Source organism: Poromitra crassiceps, assembly GCF_964638095.1.
Source record: "Poromitra crassiceps genome assembly, chromosome: 1".
Classification (NCBI taxonomy): Eukaryota; Metazoa; Chordata; class Actinopteri; order Beryciformes; family Melamphaidae; genus Poromitra; species Poromitra crassiceps.
In genome coordinates, this window is record NC_139623.1 from 37217121 (window position 1) to 37241700 (window position 24580).

Consider the following 24580-nt stretch of genomic DNA (forward strand, 5'->3'; position numbering starts at 1 on the left):
CAACAATGCATATCCTCATATCCATTTACACACATTCACACCTGGCACTGGCAGCAGCAAAGTCTGTGGGTTCTGTACCTTGCTGAAGGGCACATGAGCAGTATGAGGGGTGACATTAACAAGTCTAAGATCCCCAAACTTTCTTCACAGTTTGGATATTTCAACCAACAATCTTTTGATCAGAACTTCACTTCTCTAAAGGCAACGCTGCATAAAGTGGCATGACACGGAAATAAAATATTGATTCATTCATACATACAGTCAGTCAGTCAGTCAGTCCACAAAGCATTGGGAACACCGCCACAAAGCATTGGGAACACCTCCACAAAGTTGAGTTTGAACATTATCTAAAGGTATTTAAAAAATCTTCTTCAACTTGCCTTGCCTTCCCTTCATCTTCACAAAAGTGAATTTACTAATAGGTGAAACAAAAAATGGATTGCATCCATTGACATATATTGCATCTCTCTCTCTCTCTCCCTCTCTCTCTCTCTCTCTCTCTCTCTCTCTCTCTCTCTCTCTCTCTCTCTCTCCACCTGGTCAAGCAAAATTTCGCACATTGAAAAAATGTGAAATAAAAGCTCTTGTTGCCAGAGCCATCGTCAGTCTAATTGCCTAAGAAGGCAAACAACTATCATTACTTCCAGACTGGTAATGGTGCTGTTGTTGGCTGGGCCTGGTCCACATTCACCAGCCAACTCTCTCTTTACTGTACAGCCAACTCTCTCACATTAACGCTTTGCTCTGGGTAGCCTAATGCCAGTGGGCTAGGGGGTACAGGGAGGGTAGCCCACTGCATAACAGCACACATTACACAGATGACATAGGAGGCTTTACTGTAGCAGGCGCTACTGCAGTGAGTGACAAATGATCCAACAGAGGTCTAATGACATGGTGTGGGCTTATGTGGGCCAGGATCACTGAGGAATTTACAGAACAGTTAGCAAGAGCAACAGGGCTGGGTCTGAGCCTGGCTAAGCCATGATCCTGATCCTGTGGCAAGGGTGAGGAACCAGCAAGCGGAGAAATAAAAATGCTAATAAAATAGTGGGCTTTAAGAGACAAAATTAGAATAAGAAAATACTTTTGGGCTATAATTCTGCTCTTGTTAAAATGAAATGGTCAAAATATTGCTTACAGTGGATTTGACACTTTGCTTTAAGATGACAGTTCTCCCAGTGTCCTACGCTCTAAAGCCAGTGCCTTGAACCAATAACTGCTCTAATGTCTCTTCTATTCGAGAGTAAACTAAATGTTTTCTGGCAATAGAAACAATAAGCAGAGATTGGCTAACAATGCTCAGCAACAAAACTCACTGGGGGTTTTAAGAGGGTTCCCACACCTTTTCAAGGACTTTCCAGGACCAATTCCTTCAAAATCAAGGAAACAACATGGCATAGTTTGAGACGTTGTGGAGCAAGGTTACAACACACCACGTTTATAATGAGAAATAGCAGACTTTACAGAAGCTGACAGACAACAATTAAAAACTGTTTGGGTGAAACAGCGCATGAAACAAGTATGCACAGATGGCAGGAGACACGCAGACAGCGGAAGGTAGACCATTTACTAACGTTGAGTAAAAAAAAAGATCAAAAGAAGTTCAATTTCTATAAGAGTTGTTTCTATTCTTGCACAAAACATATACATTCAAGCACTTTCAATGACCAATGTCTATGTCTATTTTCAAGAACTTTCAAGGACTTGATTTTTCTTTTCAAATTGACAAACTTTGAAGGATTTCAAGGACACGTGGGAACCCTGTTTAAAGTTCTCCCTGCACTTTCACTTTTCTCAACTCATATACGGTAGATACAAGGCTGTGAGCATGCTGATTTCTAGCAGCAGCAGCCTCTTTTGCTGAAACAACAAATGAGGCAAACACACATTAGCCAAACAGAGAAAGGACAACCTCTGAATCTTCAAGGTTCTGATTGGGGAAGAGCTTAACATTGTTCAGTTTGAGCAGACACACTGATTTAGATTTAGTGTTTATGTTTCAGTGTAAAGCAAAGTGAAGAGAAACATAAACTAAGACGAATAAGTGCTAGCTTACAGAAAAAAGGCCAACGTTAGCAATCCTGTGAAAGCAACATAGAGAGCGATATAACAGTCCATCCTTCCATTATGGATAAACAGCATCCACAAGACCCACCTCTCCATTAGCTGTTGAATGGAACTCTTCCCCAGAAAGTTTGGACACATTTGGAAGGAAAGGAAATGATCCAAAAAGGTTCATAGTGTCTATACTTTACTTAGATTGATAGGTTTTCTTTTATATCAGACACAGGTTTGTGTTCCTACCTGACATGTTTCGACGGTAATACTTCCGTCTTCTTCAGAGGTGTCACTAGATGGTGTGTGACGTGTCTTTAACAGCTGATGTTGTTTACAGAGGCGTGATCGTCCTGTCAGATTTGACAGGACGACCACGCCCCTCGCTGTCATCTCGCCGCTTGAGAACGCTGCTCCAGGTGGTGGAAAGCATGTAAGCCCCCTCGTCCCGGTTCATCGTGGTTTGCGCCCGCTTCCTGATCTCCACTGCCTCCATAATCCAGCGCTGGTGGATTATGGAGATGACAGCGAGGGGCGTGGTCGTCCTGTCAAATCTGACAGGACGATCACGCCTCTGTAAACAACATCAGCTGTTAAAGACACGTCACACACCATCTAGTGACACCTCTGAAGAAGACGGAAGTATTACCGTCGAAACATGTCAGGTAGGAACACAAACCTGTGTCTGATATAAAAGAAAACCTATCAATCTAAGGAAAGGAAATGATTCATCCCATCATGAAGGCTCTCTCTTCCTTGAATGGACTCTTTTCCCACAGATTTTTACCTTGACATAGCTCTAAATATTTTAACACATTTTATTATTTTCAGTGCAGCTACTTAAATCCAGAATGCTTTGAATTCCTCTTTCCATGAACATCCATTTATCAGGGAACATATAAAGAAGGAAGAGGCATCACTCAGGTCACAGCGTTCAAATGTTGCATTAGGGTGAGACTTTGGGGCCGGGTGTATTGAGGTGAATGGGGTGGGCATGGAAAGTCCCGCTATAAACCATCACATCTGTGTTGTTTCACCTTTCACTGAAAAATGCTTCCACCAGATGAAAGAAAACACATGACGTGATGTTGACTTATGTTTTTATCTAAACTGGTGCAGTGTCCGTTCCCCTCCCTCCCCTTCCCCCATTCACACATCATGCTACCTCTCCCACTCTTCACCCCCACTCCCAATTTCGAATTGCACGAAATTCAGCACTGCACTCTGTCGGGTCCCCAGCAGTGCACCCTGCAAATTTGAAGTCGATTGGATGAACGGTTCTAGAGATAAACCGCTTTTTGTGTTGCCAGTAGGTGGCGCTATGACTATGCGGGTGTCTGAAATTCGGCACCACACTGTCGGGTTCCTAGCAGCGCACTTCCACAATGCCTTTGTAACTGTTATTTGAACATGATCAACACATTTGCCCCATAAAATACCTTATTACATTATTGTTTCGCTCTCACCGCCACTCAGCTTCTCATCCACACAGTGCTGTGCTGTCTGTGCTGTGCTCCTATGCATGTAGTTTATTCACTGGTGTGTCCTGGTTAGGGCGGTGCAAAATGTAACTCAAATGTATTAATATTGAATGTTTTGCGCCAAGTCCCCCTAAGCGCACTCCCCGGGTTTGAAGTTGATTTCTGAGGCAGCTTTCTCGCATGTCACACCATTATTAAAAAAAAGGTGGATATGTATAAACTTCAGTCGCGCATATACAAGACTACTTAGATACAAGACTAGAACAACTGAACTGAATCATATATCCCTATATCTATATTTTTCTATCATCATCGTTGTTGTTTATGTTGTGTACTGGTGTGATCTTTGTTGTTTATTTTGTGTACTGGTGTGGACTACTTGTTTGCTGTTGTACTGGTCTACTGGTTGTACAAATAATTATGGCAAAGTAATCAACAATCAATATTCAATTCATTTATTCAAAGTTTTGAGTTGAATTATGTTTTGCAGCCTGGCGGAGGCTGTTATAGCAGCCCATGGTTTTTACATGGTTCTTCATACAGACAATATTATTTCAAATTCACTGACTTTCCAGCAAAATGTTTCTGTTCATAAGGCCTCTGCACAAAAGCAAGAAACATTTCCCTAAACCTATTGTACTGCATTTCATATCACAGGTTCACATGTTCATGTGGTCTTTCACACGTCTTTCCCAGAATATACATTGGTCTTCTTTTCTATGTTTTAACTTGCGACAGAGGGGGGGAGGGAGAGAGAGAGAGAGGGAGAGAGGGAGGGAGATTTCCCCTACACATTTTAACCAAGCGGCTCAGGTCAACAAATGTGCATGGCTGGGACTCAACCTGGATCATTTCATTTATTAAATCTGATATTATTGTACCTCAGACACACACAGCTAGCCTTTGGGTTGTTTGAGGGGCTAGGAGTGTCTGTGCAGGCGGGTGTAGAGAGTCTGAGGAGCAGGGCTCCGGCTGCCTTGGGCGCAGAAGCAGCTTGAGGATCGACCCCGACCTCTCCGCCCCCGCTCTCCCTGGGAGTGGCGCAGGGTGCACCACAGCCGGTTTGGCAAGGCGGAGGCGAGTAAGTTCCTGGTGCCGTTGGCTAGTGCGATACAGTTAGGTGACGTTTTTTATTTTCTTAATTTTGTGTGAAGCCCTTGGTGTGCTCTGTAAACTCAAACTCACACAATAATAAGTGCATAAACGATCTTAAAAAGGTGAGTAAACACTATGTTGTATTGTAAACGGCATTTACATGCATTTAGCCGGCACTACAGCCCTGATACATACATACATACATACAGTACATACATACATACTGTATGTACATACATACATACATACCATACATACATACATACATACATACATACATAAATACGTATGTTTGTACGGACGTACGTACATATATACATACATACATACATACATACATACTGTCACAGGTCGTTACATGTGGTTATCGCTGATTATTATTGGTATGACGTAGCGAAAGGTTGTCATCCGGGGAAGTGGGAGTGGCTTAGACATAGGTTATATGACGTGGCATATCAGGTGCGCACCCCCTCTCGCTGCCATTTTCCTCTACCAGTGTGATCACGGAAGCCATATTCTCTCTGTCGGACCTGTTTCCCAGTTTCTATTAATCCCCCTGTTTTGAGATATTTTTGTTCAGCATCAAAGCCAATACACGGAGGCTAATCCTGACTAGTAAAAAATGAATAAAAAGCTTGCACACTGCAAGGGCTCCTAGTTTCAGTGTTTTTTATTTAAACACCCAAAAAAGTGACGTTTCGAGCAAAGCTCTTCATCAGACTGGCAAAGGACTGTGAGACCCCATCTTAAATACATACAGGTCAGGTCACATGATACAATTATTCCAATGCAATCAAGCAGGATGGGTTACAGCTGTGGTTACATGGTCAGGTGAATACTTTGAAGTACTAGTTGGAAACAATATACATGAAAACAACTAGAGACCATAAATGATGACAAATATTAAAGTTGTTCTTTGAATAGATCAATTTTGGTATAAACTACCATGTATCAAATGGGTGACGTGTGACCATGTGTGATCAAGAGTAAGAATACATATGAAAATCAGTGATATTATCAAAATGTGATAGACAAAATAATTAAAGTTAAAATTAAAGACCCTCACTAGGGTGTCCCAGACCCCACAGTCAGGCTGAAAGGCCGTCATCACGGGTGGGACTAAGCTATAGAGGCGCCTCCAAGTGTCTCATGGGTGCATTACAATAAAACAAAGCCTAAGACCAACAGTTTAGAGATACCAATAGGAGTAGCCTATACATAATTATGTAGATCAAGACCAACAGTTTAGATATATCAATGTGTAGACCAAGACACAGTTTAGAGATATCAAAGACAAGTTTATATAAAGGAATCAATGCCAAAGTAAAGGAAAACTTGTGTATAGTTCACAGGATGTCATAAAAAAGGGCGGATATCCATCTCCTCATTGAGGCCCCTAGGTGTTACAGTGTCCATGAGTGTACATCCAGAACAGTTCACGTTGTAGAAGATGAGTGTTGATGTCACCACCACACCGTGGGAGCTGGACTAATCCTGACTAGCCTCCATACCTCAGCTGGAGCTGGCCAAGTGACGCTATCTGCACAGCCCGACCTGCTGTTTGGGCCGAGCAACACGCTAGTCCACTCCCCATTTTCATGCCTTCTTAAATGACAACCTTTCGCTCAGGCTCGCGTCCAAACAACCTTTTTGGGTTGTTTGGACGCGAGCCTGATTCTATTTTGAGACCCCACCCTGTCACAAGTGGGGTGCTCTCCGGGATATGAATCGTTGTGTGAGTGTTTGCTAACGTTAGGAGCTAACAGCAGCTAGTGTGTTTGCTACGCGCAGCTAGCTGACGAGGTGGTTGCGCCTCGCCCATTGAGTAGTATTGATCAATCCATTCATAAGAACGGAACGTTATACCACGAGTGTTTATTTACTTTTGCTGTCCCATTATCTCCAGCGCGTTTGGAGCTGTGAGTGTGTTTTGTGGAAACTGTACTGAGCGTGTGCAGGCTTGCAGTGCTGTGGGCTTGGGCCAGACTCATCTGCTGTTTTGTGATTTGTATGTTTCTGATAGATTAGCATAGGGCTATTGTTGGGCCAAGCGTTAGTTGATTGGTGTGACAATAGTGAGTTTAGTTTGGAGGTCTCTGGTTAATTAGAGGGAGGCTTCAGGGTTATATTTAGCCTGTTAAAAAGTTTTGCACTGCCAAGTGTTTAGCTTAGAGGAGTGCGGAGCTTGGGGGCAGACTAGCTGTCCTCTGCCATAAGCCTAGTTAATCAGAGAACTCTGCATGATAATAGGTTAGGGAAATGTTAGATTAGATAAATAAATTAGGGTTGCTGTGTCTCTGTGGTTGGGTAGATGTGTGTTGGGCGGTTGGTATGAGATTTGAGTGTTAGTGTGGCTGCTTTGTGTTGTGCGCTGTTGAGGGCGGTAGTGGTGAGTTGTCAGTTTAGGAATAGTGGCGTGTGCACGGGGTGTGACGTCATTGCGAGCTGGACGCTTAGACACATCTTGGAATAACAGGCTGGCATAGGTAGCGTAGCGCTATTTCTCATAGTAAAAAAAATATATATATATATATCGTTAACGGACAAGCCCGTCTTTTATTGTCACACGAACACCACAATACATGCATGCGGCCACAACACACTCATGCTGACGGTGGCCGGTGAAAAGTGTCCTCTGCATTTAACCCATCCAGGCATGTCCTTTCCTCCGAGGGGCAGGCCAGGAGCAGTGGTCGCTTTCTCGTACAGCACCCGGGGACCAACTTCGGATGTTGTCGTCACTGGTCGGATGACGATGACGATCTGATCTTCTGCATGTTTTTAGTGGGGGGGTTATATATGGAGGAACCCCCTGGGGGGTACGGGAAGAACATGCAAACTCCACACAGAAAGAGAGTATCGTAACATGGTGGCCGTACGTCAGATGACCAAGGACGCGTTCAGTAGGTTGACAGTGGAGCAGCTGAAAGAGGTTGATGGAGCGGAGGAGGTAAGGTTAACGCCAGAGATGACAAAGAGGGAGATACAGATTGCAATTGCGACGGATTTGGAGCTAAAGGAGATTTGGGAGGAGCAGAAAGAATTTAAAAAGGAAGAAAGAGAACGGGCAGAGCGAGAAAAAGATAGGCTTTTGCAGCAAGAAAGGGAAGAGAAGGATAGACAGCTGCAGTTGGAAAGGCTAGAGAAAGACCGTAGTGAAGCTAGAGATAGAGAGGATAAGGATCGTGAGCTGCAAAAGGAGCTAGCCGAACTGGATCGGAAAAAGGCATTGGACGTGGAACAACAAGTTTCACGGAGGTTCGAGATCGGTCGAGCCCGGAGCAGTATGCCAAAATTTGATGAGAATGCGGTAGATGTATTTTTTTAGATGTTTGAGGTGGTGGCAGTAGAATTAAACTGGCCGACGGACAGGCTTGAATTATGAACACTTGAAGAAAGCTGTGCTGGAGGCATACGGTAGTGTGCCAGAGGCGTATCGTCGCCAGTTCCGTGAGTTAAAACGTCACAGAGATGAGTCCTATCTGGATTTATGGCGTAAACAGGAAATCCAGTTTGACCGCTGGATTAATGCGTGTAAGGCTAATGATTTCACGGCGCTGAGGGATTTGTTGCTTTTGGAGCAGTTTAACCTTAGTGTCCCTCGGGAGCTGGATATTTATCTCAATGAGCGAGAGCTCGTGAGTTCGTGGCGTGCAGCAGAGCTGGCGGACGGCTATGAGGTGGCTCATGGCGGACGCTCAGGTGGGTTCATAGGGAGGAAGCGTCCCTTTGATGAGCCGCAGGATGTCAGGCTGCAGGTAGGAAGGCCGCCTGATACTGGAGCGTGGTGTCCCCCACCCCCGCGAGGGGGCGGTGGGCCTCCCAGAGGACCTCTGCCGTACAGGCCGGGTGGTCCTTTCCAACCATTTGGGCCTCCCAGGGGACCTCCGCAGGCCAGGCCGGGTGGTCCATTCCTGCCTTTTGGACGGCGTCCTGCGGATGTCAGTGAGATCCGGTGTTACCGCTGTAACAAGCTGGGACACAAAAAGGACCAATGTCCAAGTGGGAAGCCTGTGGGGTTAGTGGCACTGAGGCAGGATGGGGTGAGTAACCTACCGGGGTTCATCTCCCTGTGGTTCATCTCCCTGTGGCAGACACAGAGGAGTGCCATGTGAGGGGTGGCCCGGAGGCACCAGTAATTATACTTCGAGACACGGGAGCAATGCAGACACTGCTGCGTAAAGGAGTGGTGGAACTGTCAGGGGACACGTTTACAGGCCAGTTCGCAGTGGTCCGGGGTGTATGTGGGGTCACTGAACGAGTGCCTCTCCATTGTGTCTACTTGGACTCGGACCTCATGCACGGTTACTAATTGATTGTATGGGACCGCTGCCGAAGTCCAAGCGGGGGAATGAATATCTGCTCACAATTTTAGATGCAGCCACCCGGTACCCAGAGGCAATTCCTTTGAGGAGTATACGGGCAAAGGTGATCGTGGAGCACCTCCAAACGTTCTTTGCCTGGGCTGGTGTTCCACATACGATTAAATCGGATCGGGGGACAAACTTTATATCAGGTTTGTTCAGACAGGCAATGGCTGGGTGGAATATTACCACCAAATATTCCTCTGCTTACCATCCTCAGTCGCAGGGAGCCATAGAGAGGTTTCACAGTACCTTAAAGGGCATGATTCGAACATTTGTGGTGGCACAGCCCAAGGAGTGGGATGAGGCCATCGCCTTTCTTTTGTTTGCGGTTCGTGAGGCTCCATCTGAGTCTTTGGGGTTTAGCCCTTTTGAGTTGATTTTTGGTCATCAAGTGAGGGGCCCACTGAGTATGTTCAAGGAGATGGTGGTCGAATGGAAAGAGCCTGGTGAGACTGAGCAATATGTGTCCACTTTCCGCACGAGATTGAAGTTAGCGTGTGAAGTAGCAGGACGTAACATGGCTGGAGCTAAAGCTAAAATGAAAGCTCGGTATGATAAGAAGGCTGTAAGGAGATCTTTCGATCCAGGGGATAGGGTGCTGTTGGCTGTCCCAGAGTCGAGGGACCCCCTGGGGCCTGGGTTCATGGGACCGTATCAGGTAGTGAGGAAGGTTGGGGAGGTGTGTTACCTTCTGAGTACTCCCGACAGATGGAGAAAAATGAGACTTTGCCATGTGAACCTGTTGAAAGCCTACGAGGAGCGTGAGGCGTTTGTGGGTTGTACAGGGATAGGGGCAGACGACGATGCAGGCGGGGAGGGTCTGGAGCTGTCTGGGCCTCCACCGGAAGTCATTAGTGCTCGTCTGTATAACTCGCGAGCAGGGTTGGGTAGGTTACTTTTAAATAGGAATCCCTTAAAGTTACTAGTTACTTGTTAAAAATTGTACTTAGTAACGTAATCCGATTACCACTATTTAAAAGTAAAGTAGGGATTACTTTCAGTTACTTTTGGATTACTTTTTTTTTTTTTAATCCAGGAATGTCCCATTGGGATACAAGATCTCTTCTTCCAGGGAGTCCTGGTCAAGAGTCCTGGCTAAAACCCTTATTTAACTAGATGAAGCATGTTTTACCATTGATAACCAGATAAGAATGTTTATACCAACATGAAGTTAAGGAGAATACAACAAGAGTTATTTTTAAGACCACTTTAATTTACGTTATGGGTATTTTTCATGATGTGGAGTGGAAGACGCAGCTTGTTGTGTTGATATAAAAGAGAAATATGCTCTCAATTGTATAGCGTTGTAATTTAGGATGTTACCTGAAGGCATCACAGGTGGTGACAGCCAATGACATGCACTGAAAACGTATGTATGTCTCTCTGACCCAGTGTCATTGTCAATAAACAGCCCCATGGGAGAAGAACCACAGAGAGAGAAAGAGAAACTGTTCCTCGTGTTATATTTATTTCCTCCGTCTTGCTGCTGCTCTGGGAGTGCACGCGAGAACTGCTGCATTAACCCACTCTGCTAACATGTTGCTTTAATCTTGAAACACGACGTGAAACACTAAGTGAAAGTAAAAACCTCTCGCTCCATGCAGACGAGCAGCGTTTGTCAGCACGGGTGGCGGAGAAATTCAAGGCAGATTTTCCACTCCCTGGCAGGTCGTAACGTTCAGCTGACAGCCCCACACACAAGCGCCTTCCACATGGATTCTACTGAAAATATCATTTTCAGTAGAATCCATGTGGAAGACGCTTGATCTGTCTAAACACTGAGCGAACGTAAAAGTGAAATGCTTGTTATATTTCCATGACATGAATGCACTCGTGGGAGGAGGCACAGGCGCGGGTCCCTGTCATCATGAATGCTGCCTGCAGCTGCTGCTGTTGCTCCGCCTCGCTCGTCCTCGTCACAGTAGTAGGCTACACCGTTTTTTGTTGTTATTTTGTAAAATTAATGAAGAGGCAAGGGCGAATGTAATCCCGCCTGTAACGTCGTTACTATACCCCCGTTACTGTAATCTAGATTACACATTTTAAAATGTACTGTGACAGATTACAGTTACCGTTTTTTTGTAATCAGATTACGTAACGGCGTTACATGTAATCCGTTACTCCCCAACCCTGCTCGCGAGCTCGAGTGGAGCTGGAAGCCTGTTTGGGTCATCTCACGGGAGAACAGTGAGACGATGTTTTGCAGTTGTTAGATTCCCACCTTTCTCTGTGTAGGGACGTCCCGGGGAGAACGCATCTGGCAGTGCATGATGTGGATGTTGGTGAGTCGTGCCCTATCAAACAGCATCCATATCGTTACCCCCTGTGGAAGAAGAAAGTGGTACAGGAGGAGGTAGAGTATATGCTGGACATCGGCGTGATAGAGCCGGCTGACGGAGCCTGGAGTTCACCGGTGGTGCTCGTGGCACAGGAAAGGAAAGCGGATCGTTTTTGCGTTGATTACCGTAAACCTAATCAGGTGACGAAAGCTGACGCTTACCCTATCCCGTTGCTAGACGACTGCATTGACCAGGTTGGGCAGGCGAAGTTTGTGACAAAAATAGACCTATTTTATAGGCTATTTTCAGGTTCCTTTGACCAAACGAGCTAGCGAAGTTTCCACCTTTGCTACGCATGATGGTTTGTATCATTTTCTAGTGATGCCATTCGGGATGAAAAATGCTCCCGCGACGTTCCAACATCTTATGAATATGGTCACCAGGGGATTGAAGAACACTGTGACGTACAGTATATTGATGACGTGGTGACGTATAGCATGACATGGGAGGAACATGTGCAGCAAGTGAACAAGCTCTTTGAGCGCTTGGCAGATGCTGGTTTAGTGATCAATCTGAAGAAATGTGAGTTCGGCAGAGGTAGGGTTACCTACCTAGGGTTGGGTGCGGTTGGGTGCTGCCTCGGGAGGCAAAAGTGAGGGCTATTCTAGAATATCCTGTCCCACAGACCAGGTCTCAGCTGCGGCGTTTCCTGGGAATGTGTGGATTTTACAACAGGTTTGTGAATAAGTATGCCCATATAACAGCGCCTCTGACCAACCTGTTGAGCGAGAAGGTGAGGTGGACTTGGGGGCCGGAGTGTCAGGAAGTGGTGGAGCAGGTGAAGGGGATCCTGGCTAGTTCTCCGGAGTTTAAGGCTCTAGATTTCACCCAGCCGTGTAAGCTGGCTGTTGACGCTTCAGAGGTAGGAGTTGGTGCAGTGTTGCTGCAGGAGGAAGATGGAGAGGAAAAACTAGTAGCGTATTTTTCTAAGAAGCTAAAGAAACATACTCAGCTATCGAGAAGGAGGCCTTGGAGTTGGTCTTGGCTGTCCAACACTTTGAAGTCTACGTTGCTAGCAGTGATACTGTTCTCGTTTACTCTGATCATAATCCTCTAGCATTTCTCACGAGATTCCGCACAGCTAACGCGAGAGTGTTTCGGTGGAGTTTAGTGCTGCAACTGTATAATCTCCACGTTAAACACATCTCTGGCAAGGAGAATAAAATTGCCGATGCCCTGTCTAGAGGCTAGGAAATGTCTGATTCACAGAAGGTGAAGAAAATGACTTTGATCTTGCTATAGTGAGTATTGTATGACTCTTCTTCTTTATTTAGGACGGGAGAAGGAGTCCTGGTTTTAAAAGTTACGAAATATTGTTTTCGAACTTACCGAAAATAACCTGTATATATGTGTAAAATAGTGGTGTAAAATGGAAATAGGCACGAGTTTAGAAGCGATAAAGAGAAAAGTCGTACATACAGTACATACGTACGTACGTACATACATACATACATATACATACATACATACATACATACATACATACATAAAGACATACAGACGGTTCTGCCTTTATTAGATAGATGTGCATGTTAGTTTTCCTTATTATTGGTCTCCAAACAGAACATGGCTCTGTCACTGTCATGCTTGTGTATGATTGGTACTTCTGGCTGTCCATCAGAGGGAGGCGAAGCTGAGGTAGTGAGGTGATAGGGATTGTCCTCATAGAGGCTTCGATAGCCGCGCTAGTCCTCCCTTATCATGTGATTCATACGGAAGACATACGTGACCGTTTGCGACAGCGTGATATAATGTAACGTTACGTGTTTGTAGGCGTTTTGTATTGTTCTGTGTTACTTCCTATGTACATGACCGAGCAGCATAGTGCTCATCACCGCCAAGCACTACCAACACACCAGCATGGTGTTACGTTTATTGTTAGTCAAGAAGCACTGGCCGTGACAGCTCTGTCCAGCAGCTGCATATAGCATCAACTCAAACAAGCCCTTGCTTCATCCAAGATTTAACAAATTTACCACGAGAGGAAGGGGGTTGTGGGCACATTTACCACTGGTACAGGGTTGTGGCACGAGGCGAAGCCGAGTGCTATAAACCCAGTGGTAAATGTGCCCACAACCCCCGACCTCGAGTGGTAAATTTGTTTTCTACAACAGCTACCAAATAATATAAAAAATACACAATTGTAACATCCAATTCATTTATTTATAATCATTACTGGTTTCAGAATACATTTATCCTTCCGCCACAGAATATAGTTCCATACACAAGATCAATGATTGCACTAAACATTTAGTTGCCTTTGAGCCAAAAAATAACTAACCTATTCCTTAACGGGATTCACAGTTATTGATACATTGCCTGTAAAAGTACAGTTATTTAAACAGTTATCTAAAGCAGCCCGTTTTGGTGGTGGTGTGTTGATATCTGGTGACGGCAGAGGGCGTTTGTTTGTTTGACAGTCCCAGGTTCGGGGTCCGGGCGCTAGTCCGACCTCCCGCTAGTCCGACCTCCCGCTAGTCCGAACTCGTGACAACTCAAGCTCAGCCAGTTCTCTCTCCCCAATTTCACCATGTCGTTCTTTGTTCACTTCACCTTCATCTTCATCTAACCACTGCTCAAAACTCAATCCACCCAGTAAATCAAACGTTACTACGAAATCGGACATTTCCTTGTTACAGATCGGCCATTTCCTTGTTAGAGATTTGCAGACTGACAGGCTAACAGTGGGCGGAGTCAGCACAGGGAGCGGAGTCAGCATCAGGGAGCGGAGTGATACTGCGGTTGGAGCCGAACTGTAGATTGTTGGCCTATTTACCACTGTTGCTAGCCAATCAGAATCCAGTATTCACTCATGCTGTTGTAGAAAGCTACATTAGCTAACTACATCATGATACATGACCTAGAGAGCTGCAAGCCCGAGGGTACCCTCGCGGGCCCCTCGGGCCTGCCAATACGGGCCAAGGCCGGGCTCGTTTTTTCTTTTTTTTTAATTAATAGGTCCGGGCCGGGCCGGGGTCGGGCCGTTTTTCCAATAATTAAATAAAATAACGTTGTATTACTCGCTTGATTTTACACAGCAGAGCAGTCACACAAAGAGGAGGAGCGCACACTGCACAGACACTCGCCTAGCCACAGCCACACACACACAGACACACACACCCTCACCGTGACGTTAGTCTGCCACTCCATCAGCGTAAAAAACAACAACAAAACAAGCCGCGTGTGTCCGTGTCCGTGTCGTGAGAGAGAAATAAGATCGATGGACATAAAACAAAGTTTGCGAGGGGAGAGTTAAACAGTCCCCACTGCAGTAGGGAAAGCTCATTTCAACCTGTTCAAAATGAACCCATCTACCATACATTGTGAGGACACTAATGTGACGTTATTCAATGCAGCTATAAACGGTAAGTCTGCTGTTTTAATTTCGATATGCTTGAGTGACATAATGTTTCAGTTTGTGGGCATTGTTGCTGTTGGCAATTAAACGATCTAACGTTCTCTTTCTCGAGACAATATGTGTGGATTTTGATAGGCCACGGTAGCATGTGTGAGAGGGGGAGAGAGAGACAGAGAGAAAGCTGCAGTGTTTGTCTTTAGGCAACACAGTCTAGCAACGTTTTCGACAAACGAGTTCAGCAGCGCGGCAGCATGCACAGAGAGGGAGAGAGAGATGTGTCGTCATATCGTGATATTGATGTCGGGCCTCGCAACGGGCTCGGGCCAATTAATTTCATGACTCATCCGGGCCGGGTCGGGCACGGGCCTGCATGTCACGGGCCGGGGAGGGCTCGGGCCGAGATTTCAGGCCCGCGCAGCTCTCTAACATGACCAAATGGTGCAGGTCCAACCTACTGTGTAATGTGTTTCCTTTAATCTGGTGGAAGCATTTTTTTTTTCAGTCAAAGGTCTCCCAGGGAAGTCGCAGACAATGAGAAAACAAGCACACCAAGGAGATCCATTGACCTGAGTGATCAAGAGTGCATTCGCACCTACAGCACTAGTATCCATAAGTCAGAAGTCTTTCCCCTTGCTTCTAGTAATGTTGTCGTGCATTCAAGAAAGTGAAAGAGGTACATATGTATGTGCCCAAAATGTATTCACTAAAATGTCTTTCCTGAATTATTCCTTTGAGGTCAGAAAGGGCTGGACAGCTCAGGTAAAATGATAGATGTGTGGGTGTGGTCACATGACTGACCTGTGTGCCATCTGGTCCAATCAAATCCAGTGATCCCATGGTGCTGTAGAGGAAGCGCGTGATCTTCAGGAAGTTGTCATCTCCAATGGACCAGGAGCCATCCACCAAGAACACCAGGTCGGCCTTGGCCTCCTTACACACTAGACAGACAGACAGACAGACAGACAGACAGACAGACAGACAGACAGACAGGCAGACAGACAGACAGACAGACAGACAGACAGACAGGCAGGCAGGCAGGCAGGCAGACAGACAGACAGAAAGACAGAAGAACAGGCAGGCAGACAGACAGACAGACAGACAGACAGACAGACAGACAGACAGATTTAGCCATTTTGTTTCTGCATGTATAAAGTGTAAACCTTGACACAACATAGGTGGGTAGAGGACAAAGCATCAGCTGAATGTGAACTAGATGGCTAACACATTCAGACACTTAGTAAATATGCATAGTATGAACCACTGCAAATACATCCAGTGGACCAGGGCACGCAAAGTCTGGCTCCACTGTTTAATCTGCACATTGCTATGACTTGATAAGACACAGACAGTACACTTCCAACTCAGAGTTTCCAACTCTATTGTGTGTTTTTGACCACCTAAATGGCCGCTATGCAATGCAATTGTGTATTTGCCCCCCTTGCATGATGCTTCTGAATGTGCCCATTCTTACTCCTGGGTCGATCCTGGGTGCCTTTTCAGAATGGCTCCATACAGCCTTATCTCTGCTGCCTCAAAGTTGTTGTGTGCTTTTAGCAAGTTTTAAACCCCATTCTGCACTCAAACTGTCCCCATCAATGATTCTGCCTGACTCCATAAAAACATGTGAAAAACTGAAATATGTGTACAGTGTTTAGGAAGTACAGTATGGCAAGCTTAGAACTGTGACTGTAATTCTAAAGCCAAAAAAGTAGAATATAACATAATAGTAATATCAGAATAGAATAGAATAGAATAGAATAGATTGTATTTGATTTGAAAAGAATGTAATAGAATAGAATAGAATATTTCTTCTAGAAGTATTTTCCACTTTGCTCTCTGGCTTGTCAAAAATGTCAAGTTAAAGGTTAGCAGGAGAACATTTTGATTAGAAGGTGTAAAAAGGTACATTCTGAGGAAAGTTGTGATGTGATATTACAAAGCAATCTCTTCCTCTCTCTCTCTCTTGCCTGTCTATAGTATGATCTATCTCTCCTCTCCTCTCTGTCACTCTCACTATCTCCCTTTCCGCCGGAACGAGTTTGCAATAAGGGGGACACAATATTTCTTTTATTTTTTTTCTAATATTTTTTTATTTTTTTATTTTTGACGTTTTTATGGACGTTTGGATGATTTTTAGCCATATTTAGATGAATATCTCATTTTAAATTAACATTAGGATTATACTGTAGTAATGTAATTATTCAGTATTTTTCCTTTTCTCACTCACTTGGTGACCTGCTCTCCCTTTAGGTCATTTTATAATTACACTACAACAGACAGCAACACAGGCAGAAACACTGAACTTATTATTATTATTATTATTATTATCACTTCGAAACACAGTGCAAAACTTGTCATCTCAACACAAAAATAAAATAACAATAACCGTATACGATTATAGCAGCAGCCAATGACAGTGAGTGCAGTACAGAGTCCAGGTCTGTCTGTCTCTCAGGTGTAATAATCCCACAATGATCACGGCTTTAACAAGTGTCACAGGCTGTGTAAACAGTGTAAAGTGGGCTCTCTGTAAATTGATCCCTGGGTCTGTCTGTCTCAGGTGTAATAATCCCACAACGATCATGGATTTAACAAGCATCACAGGCTGTGTAAACAGTGTAAAGTGGGCTCTAAGCGTCAGGGGCAGTTGCCCCCTCAGATTAATTTTTTTTTTTTTTTTTTTTTTTTTTTTAGGGGGACCAAATTTTAAGGGGGACAAAATGTCCCCATGTCCCCCTTGTTCCGGCGCCAGTGGGTCTGACAAAGGTCACAAACTTAGACAGAAATGCGTACAGACCAGCCAGCCGGTGTGTGTGTGTGTGTGTGTGTGTGTGTGTGTGTTTAGTTTCTCACATACAGTCAATAGAGAGGCAAAGTGGAACGTCACTTCCTGCTTCAGCACTGTACCAGAGATTTTCATCCGCAATTTATTTTCCCATAGACATTTCGTAAAATGCTTATAAAATAGTTTTACATCATCGAACCAAATGGTTCAGCTAACGCTATAATTGGGAGAGACCATAGAACATTTGGCTCGGACCAAAACGTAAAAAATCAACATCGAATTTTTTTTGGGGGAGGTACGGTGGTGCAGTGGTTAGCACTATCGCCTCACAGCTCGAAGGTCGTGGGTTCGATTCCCACCTGGGGACGAGGTGAACGCTGAAGGAATGCGTGCCCGTCCACACACCGCATGTCCTCGAGTGCCCACCGCCCGGGTGGGGTCGGCAAAATGGCCTTTCTGTGTGGAGTTTGCATGTTCTCCCCGTGCCTCCCGGGGGTCTCCTTTATATAGGAACCCCCTTCACAAAAACATGCAACATCCTGGTTGCTAATGTGGTTCCTCCTCTGATCGTTAAGGGCGCCTGTTCAGAGGGAGGGGAATGGATGGAATAGCGTGAACCTCCCATGTGCTATGTCCTACCGGTGAAGCTTCCTCTGGCAGGTGAAAAGAAGCGGCTGACTGACTGCCCATGTCTCGGAGGAAGCATGGAATCAGTCTCGGCTCTCCCCAGATCGGCAGAGGATGGAGTAGCAACCAGGATTGAGCAATCAAATGAGCACTAAACGGGGGATAAAATGGGATAAAAAATCGGGGGGGAAAAAAAAATATATAAAAAAAAAAAAAAAAAAAAATCTTTAACCCCACATTCTTCTTACGTTTTGGTCCCAGTGAAATTACAATGTTATGTGATCTCTCCTGTTTCTAAATATATCTGTACCGTTTGGTTTGAACCAGTAAAAATATTTTTATACGCATTTTACGAAATGTGTATGGGAAAATAAATGGCGGATGAAAATCTCTGGTACAGTGCTGAAGCGGGAAGTAGGCGGTCACTTTGCCTCTCTCACACACAGATTGTGCAAAATTGCAGTTCAGCAGGCCCGCAAAGCCAGCAGCCTCGCCACAGAAATTGCTTTCACACAGAGCCAAGCAGCACGGCCACATTCCCGTCCTGCGGTGTGCTTTCAGGTGAAAGCCACCGCTCCCGGATTGAAAGGCGATCGGAGGCATTTCCAGCTCCTCCTAGCCCAAATGAATATTTTCATAGGTTAGTGTAGCCTAGGCTACTGTATGATGAACGAATTCATTCAACAACCAAGACTTCCCTCCTTCTGCTAGTCCGCTGAGCAGGGAGGATAGGTACACTCGTTAATTGCTACTGGTGCATGGTGGGCGGACTCGGCTTAATATCAAAACGGGCTCCGCCGCGGAGTGCATCTGCCGACTTTCTGGCAGCGAAGTGTTGCATGATTTGCATTCAAGGAAAGCCAACTTTATTTATACAACACATTTCATAGAAGTAAATTCACTGACTAAGCAGATCGATATGGGGTCACCTTGTGTAATTCATTCAACAACCAAACATCGCTGATGTATGTCAGCCAACGAGGTGCAGCTGTGCAGGTGCAGAAAACACGAAAGTGTTGTCCACATGCAGCATGGTAACCAGGCTTTCAATATTCATCTGATCGACTTTATGGATGCATCATGCACCATCATGTAGCCTATTAGGTACAAGGCTAATTCTTATCTTTTGGTTCCATTTTTGTGTAAAGCAAATTATTCCCATTAAGTAGCCTAATTAGCGTCCGTACGCCGTTCTGAAAGACGACGCCCGCATATCAAACAGCTGCAGTCTGCATAACGTTCGTCGGGGGAATAGTAGCTATAGGCTGTAAATGCACATGACTACTTAACGTTAGTAGTTTTTGTAGGGAATGCACAAGTGGCTAGCTAGACAGATTGCAGTTCTGGAACTGGTTTCCAGAGGGAATATTGTCAGACCAACTCGCCACAGACAGCTATAGTCCTCTGAAGCGTATTATTATATCCGTTAATTTTACCTAGGCTACTAATGTCAACATCGTTTGAGCATAAAAGCCTATTGATGTTTACCCCTATCAAGCCTACTTACAGGCACGGAGCATTCCTCCTGGCGCATGATTGTATAGGCTACTTTTTTTTACTTTCACTGTCTTTCTTGAGGTGATTTCCCCTATAATTTTTTTTGAAGCATTCGCACTGTTCTGGCTTGCTGCTCCGACGCTTTCAAGTGGAGGCGGGTTACCTGGTAATCCGGTGCTGTGACAAGGTCTGCTGGCGGAAAGAAAGGCGTACAACAATTACCCAGCAACGCGCGTTCACGACTTTCACATCGGAGGCGCGGATCCTATTTTCCGTGCATTTTCCGGCTTTCAAGGCCGGTGTGAAAGCGCCTTATGTTTCTCACTCACCTTCTTTAGCAGGGGGAATGGTGGGAGGGGGTTCTGTGGCAGGGGATTCAGTCGGAGCCTGGGTCGGGGCTGGCACTGGACACAACACAGACACACAGACACACGCACACGCACACACACACACACACCAATGGAAACAAGACAAGGTCATCGATCATGATGGCAGTGACAAGTGGCACCAACATCGGCTGTATCTATCCACTACAGCACACACATGCATGTGCGCGCACGCACACACACCACACACGCACGCATGTATCTCGATAAGCCATGTTTTGGTATGAGAGATAGCAGTCATCAAAGTCCTATTTCTATAAAAGTGGATCTCTCCTAATCCTTTCCCTGCCTCCGACAGCAGACTTTGGACCTTTCCAGGGAAAAGATTTGTAGTATAATTTTTTCTATGTCTTTCTCTTTCCTTCCTTTTCCAACTTAGGCATAGTGAGAAAAAATGTATCGATCTGGTCGGCTATCTCTCTAGTCACCATGTTCTTAACTATGATTTTCAGGTTAAGGTGTGCCTCAGCTCCAAGCCAATGACTTTGCAGAAAGCAACGAGTTCTGCCAAACCAGCACCAAGACCGTGAGCAGCAACTAAATCATCTTGGGAAGATTAGCGACTGTGCACCAAGTCAGACAGAGACCAACTTCACACATGCAGATAAAATGTCAACAGTAACTCTCAGGGCTGGTGTTGGTGACGAGAGCGATGATTAGCCTCAGGAGTGGATAATATACACACCCTTCACACATAAACCAAGATGTATATTTCAGAACATTGCTTCTGCTGAGAGTATCTCTGTGAATGTGGACATCTAGACAGCGTGGTGCCTTGGTGGCTCAGTCGACTGAAGGCATAGTATGTTTTAGAAACAATATGGTCTGAAAACTGGCTCATTATCCTCGTTAAGGTCATGCCTCTGTCTCCCTTCCGTTTTTCCCATTGCGTGCTCTTTAATGAAGGGAAAAATATCGTTAAATAACGACAAAAGTCGCAGAGACACAAAACAACCATGCTGTGTATTATCCTGTATTATCCAGCTATATTTAATGCACTGCTATCTACATATGGACCAATGCTATCAACTGGAATTCTTGTGTGTGTGTGTGTGTGTGTGTGTGTGTGTGTGTGTGTGTGTGTGTGTGTGTGTGTGTGCGTGCGTGCGCGTGCGCGCGCGTGTGTGTGTGTGTGTGTGTGTGTGCGTGTGTCCATCTATCTATCTATAACCCTGGTAGAGAGCTGAGCGGTCCTGGTCCCTGGGCTGTGCAGTTCACCTCAGCTCATCAGCTGACCAATGAACTGCAACAGCAGCCTCTGGGAGAGAGAGGGGGAAAGAGAGAGAGAGAGAGAGAGAGAGAGAGAGAGAGAGAGAGAGAGAGAGAGAGAGAGAGAGAGAGAACCAGAGAGAACCAGAGAGGCAACTATGTGGGCAGAAGAGGGCTGAGGGGAGGGAGACAGGAGGGGGTGAGGGAAAGACAGACTTGGGCCCAATCCAAATGTCTGGGCTTCACAGCACTTGCAGGCTTGTGGAGTGCAGATGTCTCCACACATCATCCAGTCCACAACGGGCCTCAAGCGGACTCTCTGCAGACTTCCAGAGAGTCCGCTTAGGCTGCAGACCTTTCCACTTGCCCAACAACAAAAAATAACTCAATGTATGTGTAAAACAATTACTTTATTAAAACGGTACTTGAATCATGTAGGACAGGAATAGTATTAATATAGAATATATAGAATTAGTATAAATATTATTCCAGCACATCATGAAAGAAATATGTAGAAGTAGGCTATAGAGCTAAACAAAATGCATTTGATTAATGTAGCTTTTGGGCCTGTCTATCAGCGGCTTATTTACACTTATAAAACGGCTCTCTCAAATCAAGCAATCTGATTGGTTCACAGACATTGTATAAATCCAGTAACCCACTCCAATAACCCATGGCCATGGGTTATTGAGTTGCCATGGCAACTCTCTTACTAAAAGGCTTTGGTTACCTCAAATGACAGTGTAGAAAAAACAAATGGCGGAGACAGCTGTCAGATCCTTGTGAATCGATCTTCGCTTATAACTTTACTAATACTTCGCAGAAAAGTATGTTTTGTACAAGAATAGACGTGGGCTAATGTCTTCTTTGCAAAAAAAAGGCTGTTAACCCCGCATTTAACCCCGCATTTAACCCCGTAACGTTAGTTGGTGTCGGGCTTTGCAGAAAGCTCTCAGCTTCTCAGCAAGCGCCAGGATTGGCCAATGTCAACTTCAGTCTCCAGAACGATCCAATCAAATCACCCGCACGTTCTTGCGGTCCCGCCTTACAGTAGTGTTTCAACTGACTCTACCAGAATGCCATGGCAGTCGGACTTATAGTATTACTATTATTATTATATTATCATACTTGGAAACCGTGTTATAAAAGCAATATAGCACTCGAGCAGCGTGTGTTGTGGCATATATCCCGCTGCTCAGCAGTTATCCCACTCGGCCTGCGGCCTCGTGGGATAACAGCTGATCAGCGGGATATATTTGCCACAACACACTGGCTCTCATGCTATATTGCTTAAGTATAGCCTTGCAGCCTCTAGCTCACAGACTTGATGTGATGACATTTATCACGTCAAGGTACGTACAGCCACATGTCCAGGGGTGGATTGAGCTTTGGAAGAGAGATGGAGAGGCAGAAGAAGAGATGAGATCAGGGGGCGTGGCTTGGAGAAAGACGCGAGGCGGAGTTGGAGCAGGAGAGGAGAGAAAGGAGAGAAGAGCAATGAAAAGTAAGGGACATGGAATGGGTCAAATGAGAGGGACAGAGGACAGACAGGAGGAGGAGTCAAAAGCCCCCAACAGAAAACAAGTGCAAACAGTATTATGTCGAATATTTGCTACATACATGTCATGTCAGTGAGGGAGACAACAGGTCCCTCCATTTCCTGGATCTGGGTATGCACGTTAAGCTGGTATTGGCTGCTGGGGGTGAGGTCATAGAAGCACTGCCGGGAAGCCCCGCCTCCAAGGCTCACCTCCTGCCTCTGATCATCTGCAAGTAAACAACAAAACAGAAATGACTTATCATGAAATATATCCATTGCAAATGTCAAAGCAAGTGGAGGTGCTCCAAATAACACCTTGCTCTTAACATATCACAATACCCTGTATAATACTTTATATCAAGCGTAACAAACAGATGCATTGACGTATAACCAGAGAAGTCTGTCATTTCTAAGCTCAATACAAGATTCACAAACTGCAAGGTTGCTACAGTCGACTTTGTCCTTGATTTCATTTTTCCCCAGAGCAGCACACCAGGTTAGAATTGATTGTACTAAATCAACTTCACCCATCATTTGCAGAACTATAACAGATAAGTGTGACATGTAAACAAAAACTTCTCAAGCAAACGGTATAGAAAAAACAAGCAGACAAATGGCAACACATGTAGCTTTACTCATATACAGTATGTGCCCGATAATAAGACAACTAAACACAGTTGTGAATGAAAAATCATCATGTGTCCAAGTGTACAGTAGGAAATCTGGCTATTGTTCACTGAAACTGACACAACGCCTAGATTTGCTTCCACTCTTCTTTAGACACTTTAATGCTGACTGCCTCTTTTCATAAAAATACAAACATTTTATTTTAAAATGTTGTTTTGGGAAGACTGAGAGTGAAAATCATTTATGTTGGCAGCTGAAGACAAGGACAAGCAGACAAACTGAAACACATACACAAAAACTAATAGCTGCAATTCATCAGTAGCCTTCTACTTCCAACGTGTCTCTCATCCACGAGAATGACAAATTAGCTCCTCTTCTTTCTGTCAATGTTTTTTTTTATTAACCCTTGTGCATCCTTTTTTTATTAACCCTTCTGCATCCTTTTTTTTATTAACCATTGTGCATCCTTATTAATTAAACGTTAGGGTTGTGCTACAACCCGGGTTTTACGAGTGAGAACGAGAGCTCTCACTAGTGCCTAGTTCGCTGCGTACGCAGCACTATGGAAGACTGTAATTTTTGCTCCAAAAATTACTTTACATTAAAACCTGACCACGCCCCTTTAGGTGACGTGGTGCCCCCCTGGGGCTGACTGGGCCACCCACCTCACCCCCGTGACTACGTCACGGCCAGTCAGCCCAGGGTCCGCCACTCATTTCTTCCAGCCAGCTGAGATCCGACTAATGACGCATCGACGCAGCAAGGCTGGGTAGTGAGAGCTCTCGTTCTCACTTGTAAAAACCCGGGTTGGAGCACAACCCTAACGTTTTACTTCGTTTCGAACTCAAGCTCTCACTAGTGCCTCAATTCAACCGACCTTGCTGCCGGGAGCACCCACAGGGCGACCCGAAAGACACCGGTGAACCATGGCTATATGGCAACGTTTATGCCTAACCGAATGACATATTAGAGTGGCAACGATACTACTTTCTTGCCACCGACAGCACCGCATGCGCGAACTGCGAACCGGACACGTTGAGACTGTAGTACCTGACAAAAGTGTGATGAGAGGACCATGAGGCCGCGGCACACATGTCCTCCACCGACACACCACGCAACAACGCAGAGGATGTCGCAACACCTCGCATAGAATGCGCCTTGATACCCTCCGGGGGAACCTTGCCCATGGCAGAGTATGCCAACGCGATCGCCTC

General features: G+C 45.2%; 1 protein-coding gene across 1 annotated transcript in view; it reads right to left on the reverse strand.

Moving 5' to 3' along the window:
* The window catches only part of col14a1a (collagen, type XIV, alpha 1a), a gene marked incomplete at both ends in the record, with an annotated part of 230950 nt that overhangs the window by 110082 nt on the left and 96288 nt on the right, over window positions 1-24580 (reverse strand). Inside the window, 3 exons of the mRNA XM_083636760.1 lie at window positions 15494-15633; window positions 19934-20008; window positions 22820-22966. Coding sequence (XP_083492886.1) covers window positions 15494-15633; window positions 19934-20008; window positions 22820-22966 — 362 coding nt within the window. The remainder of the gene's footprint in view (window positions 1-15493; window positions 15634-19933; window positions 20009-22819; window positions 22967-24580) is intronic.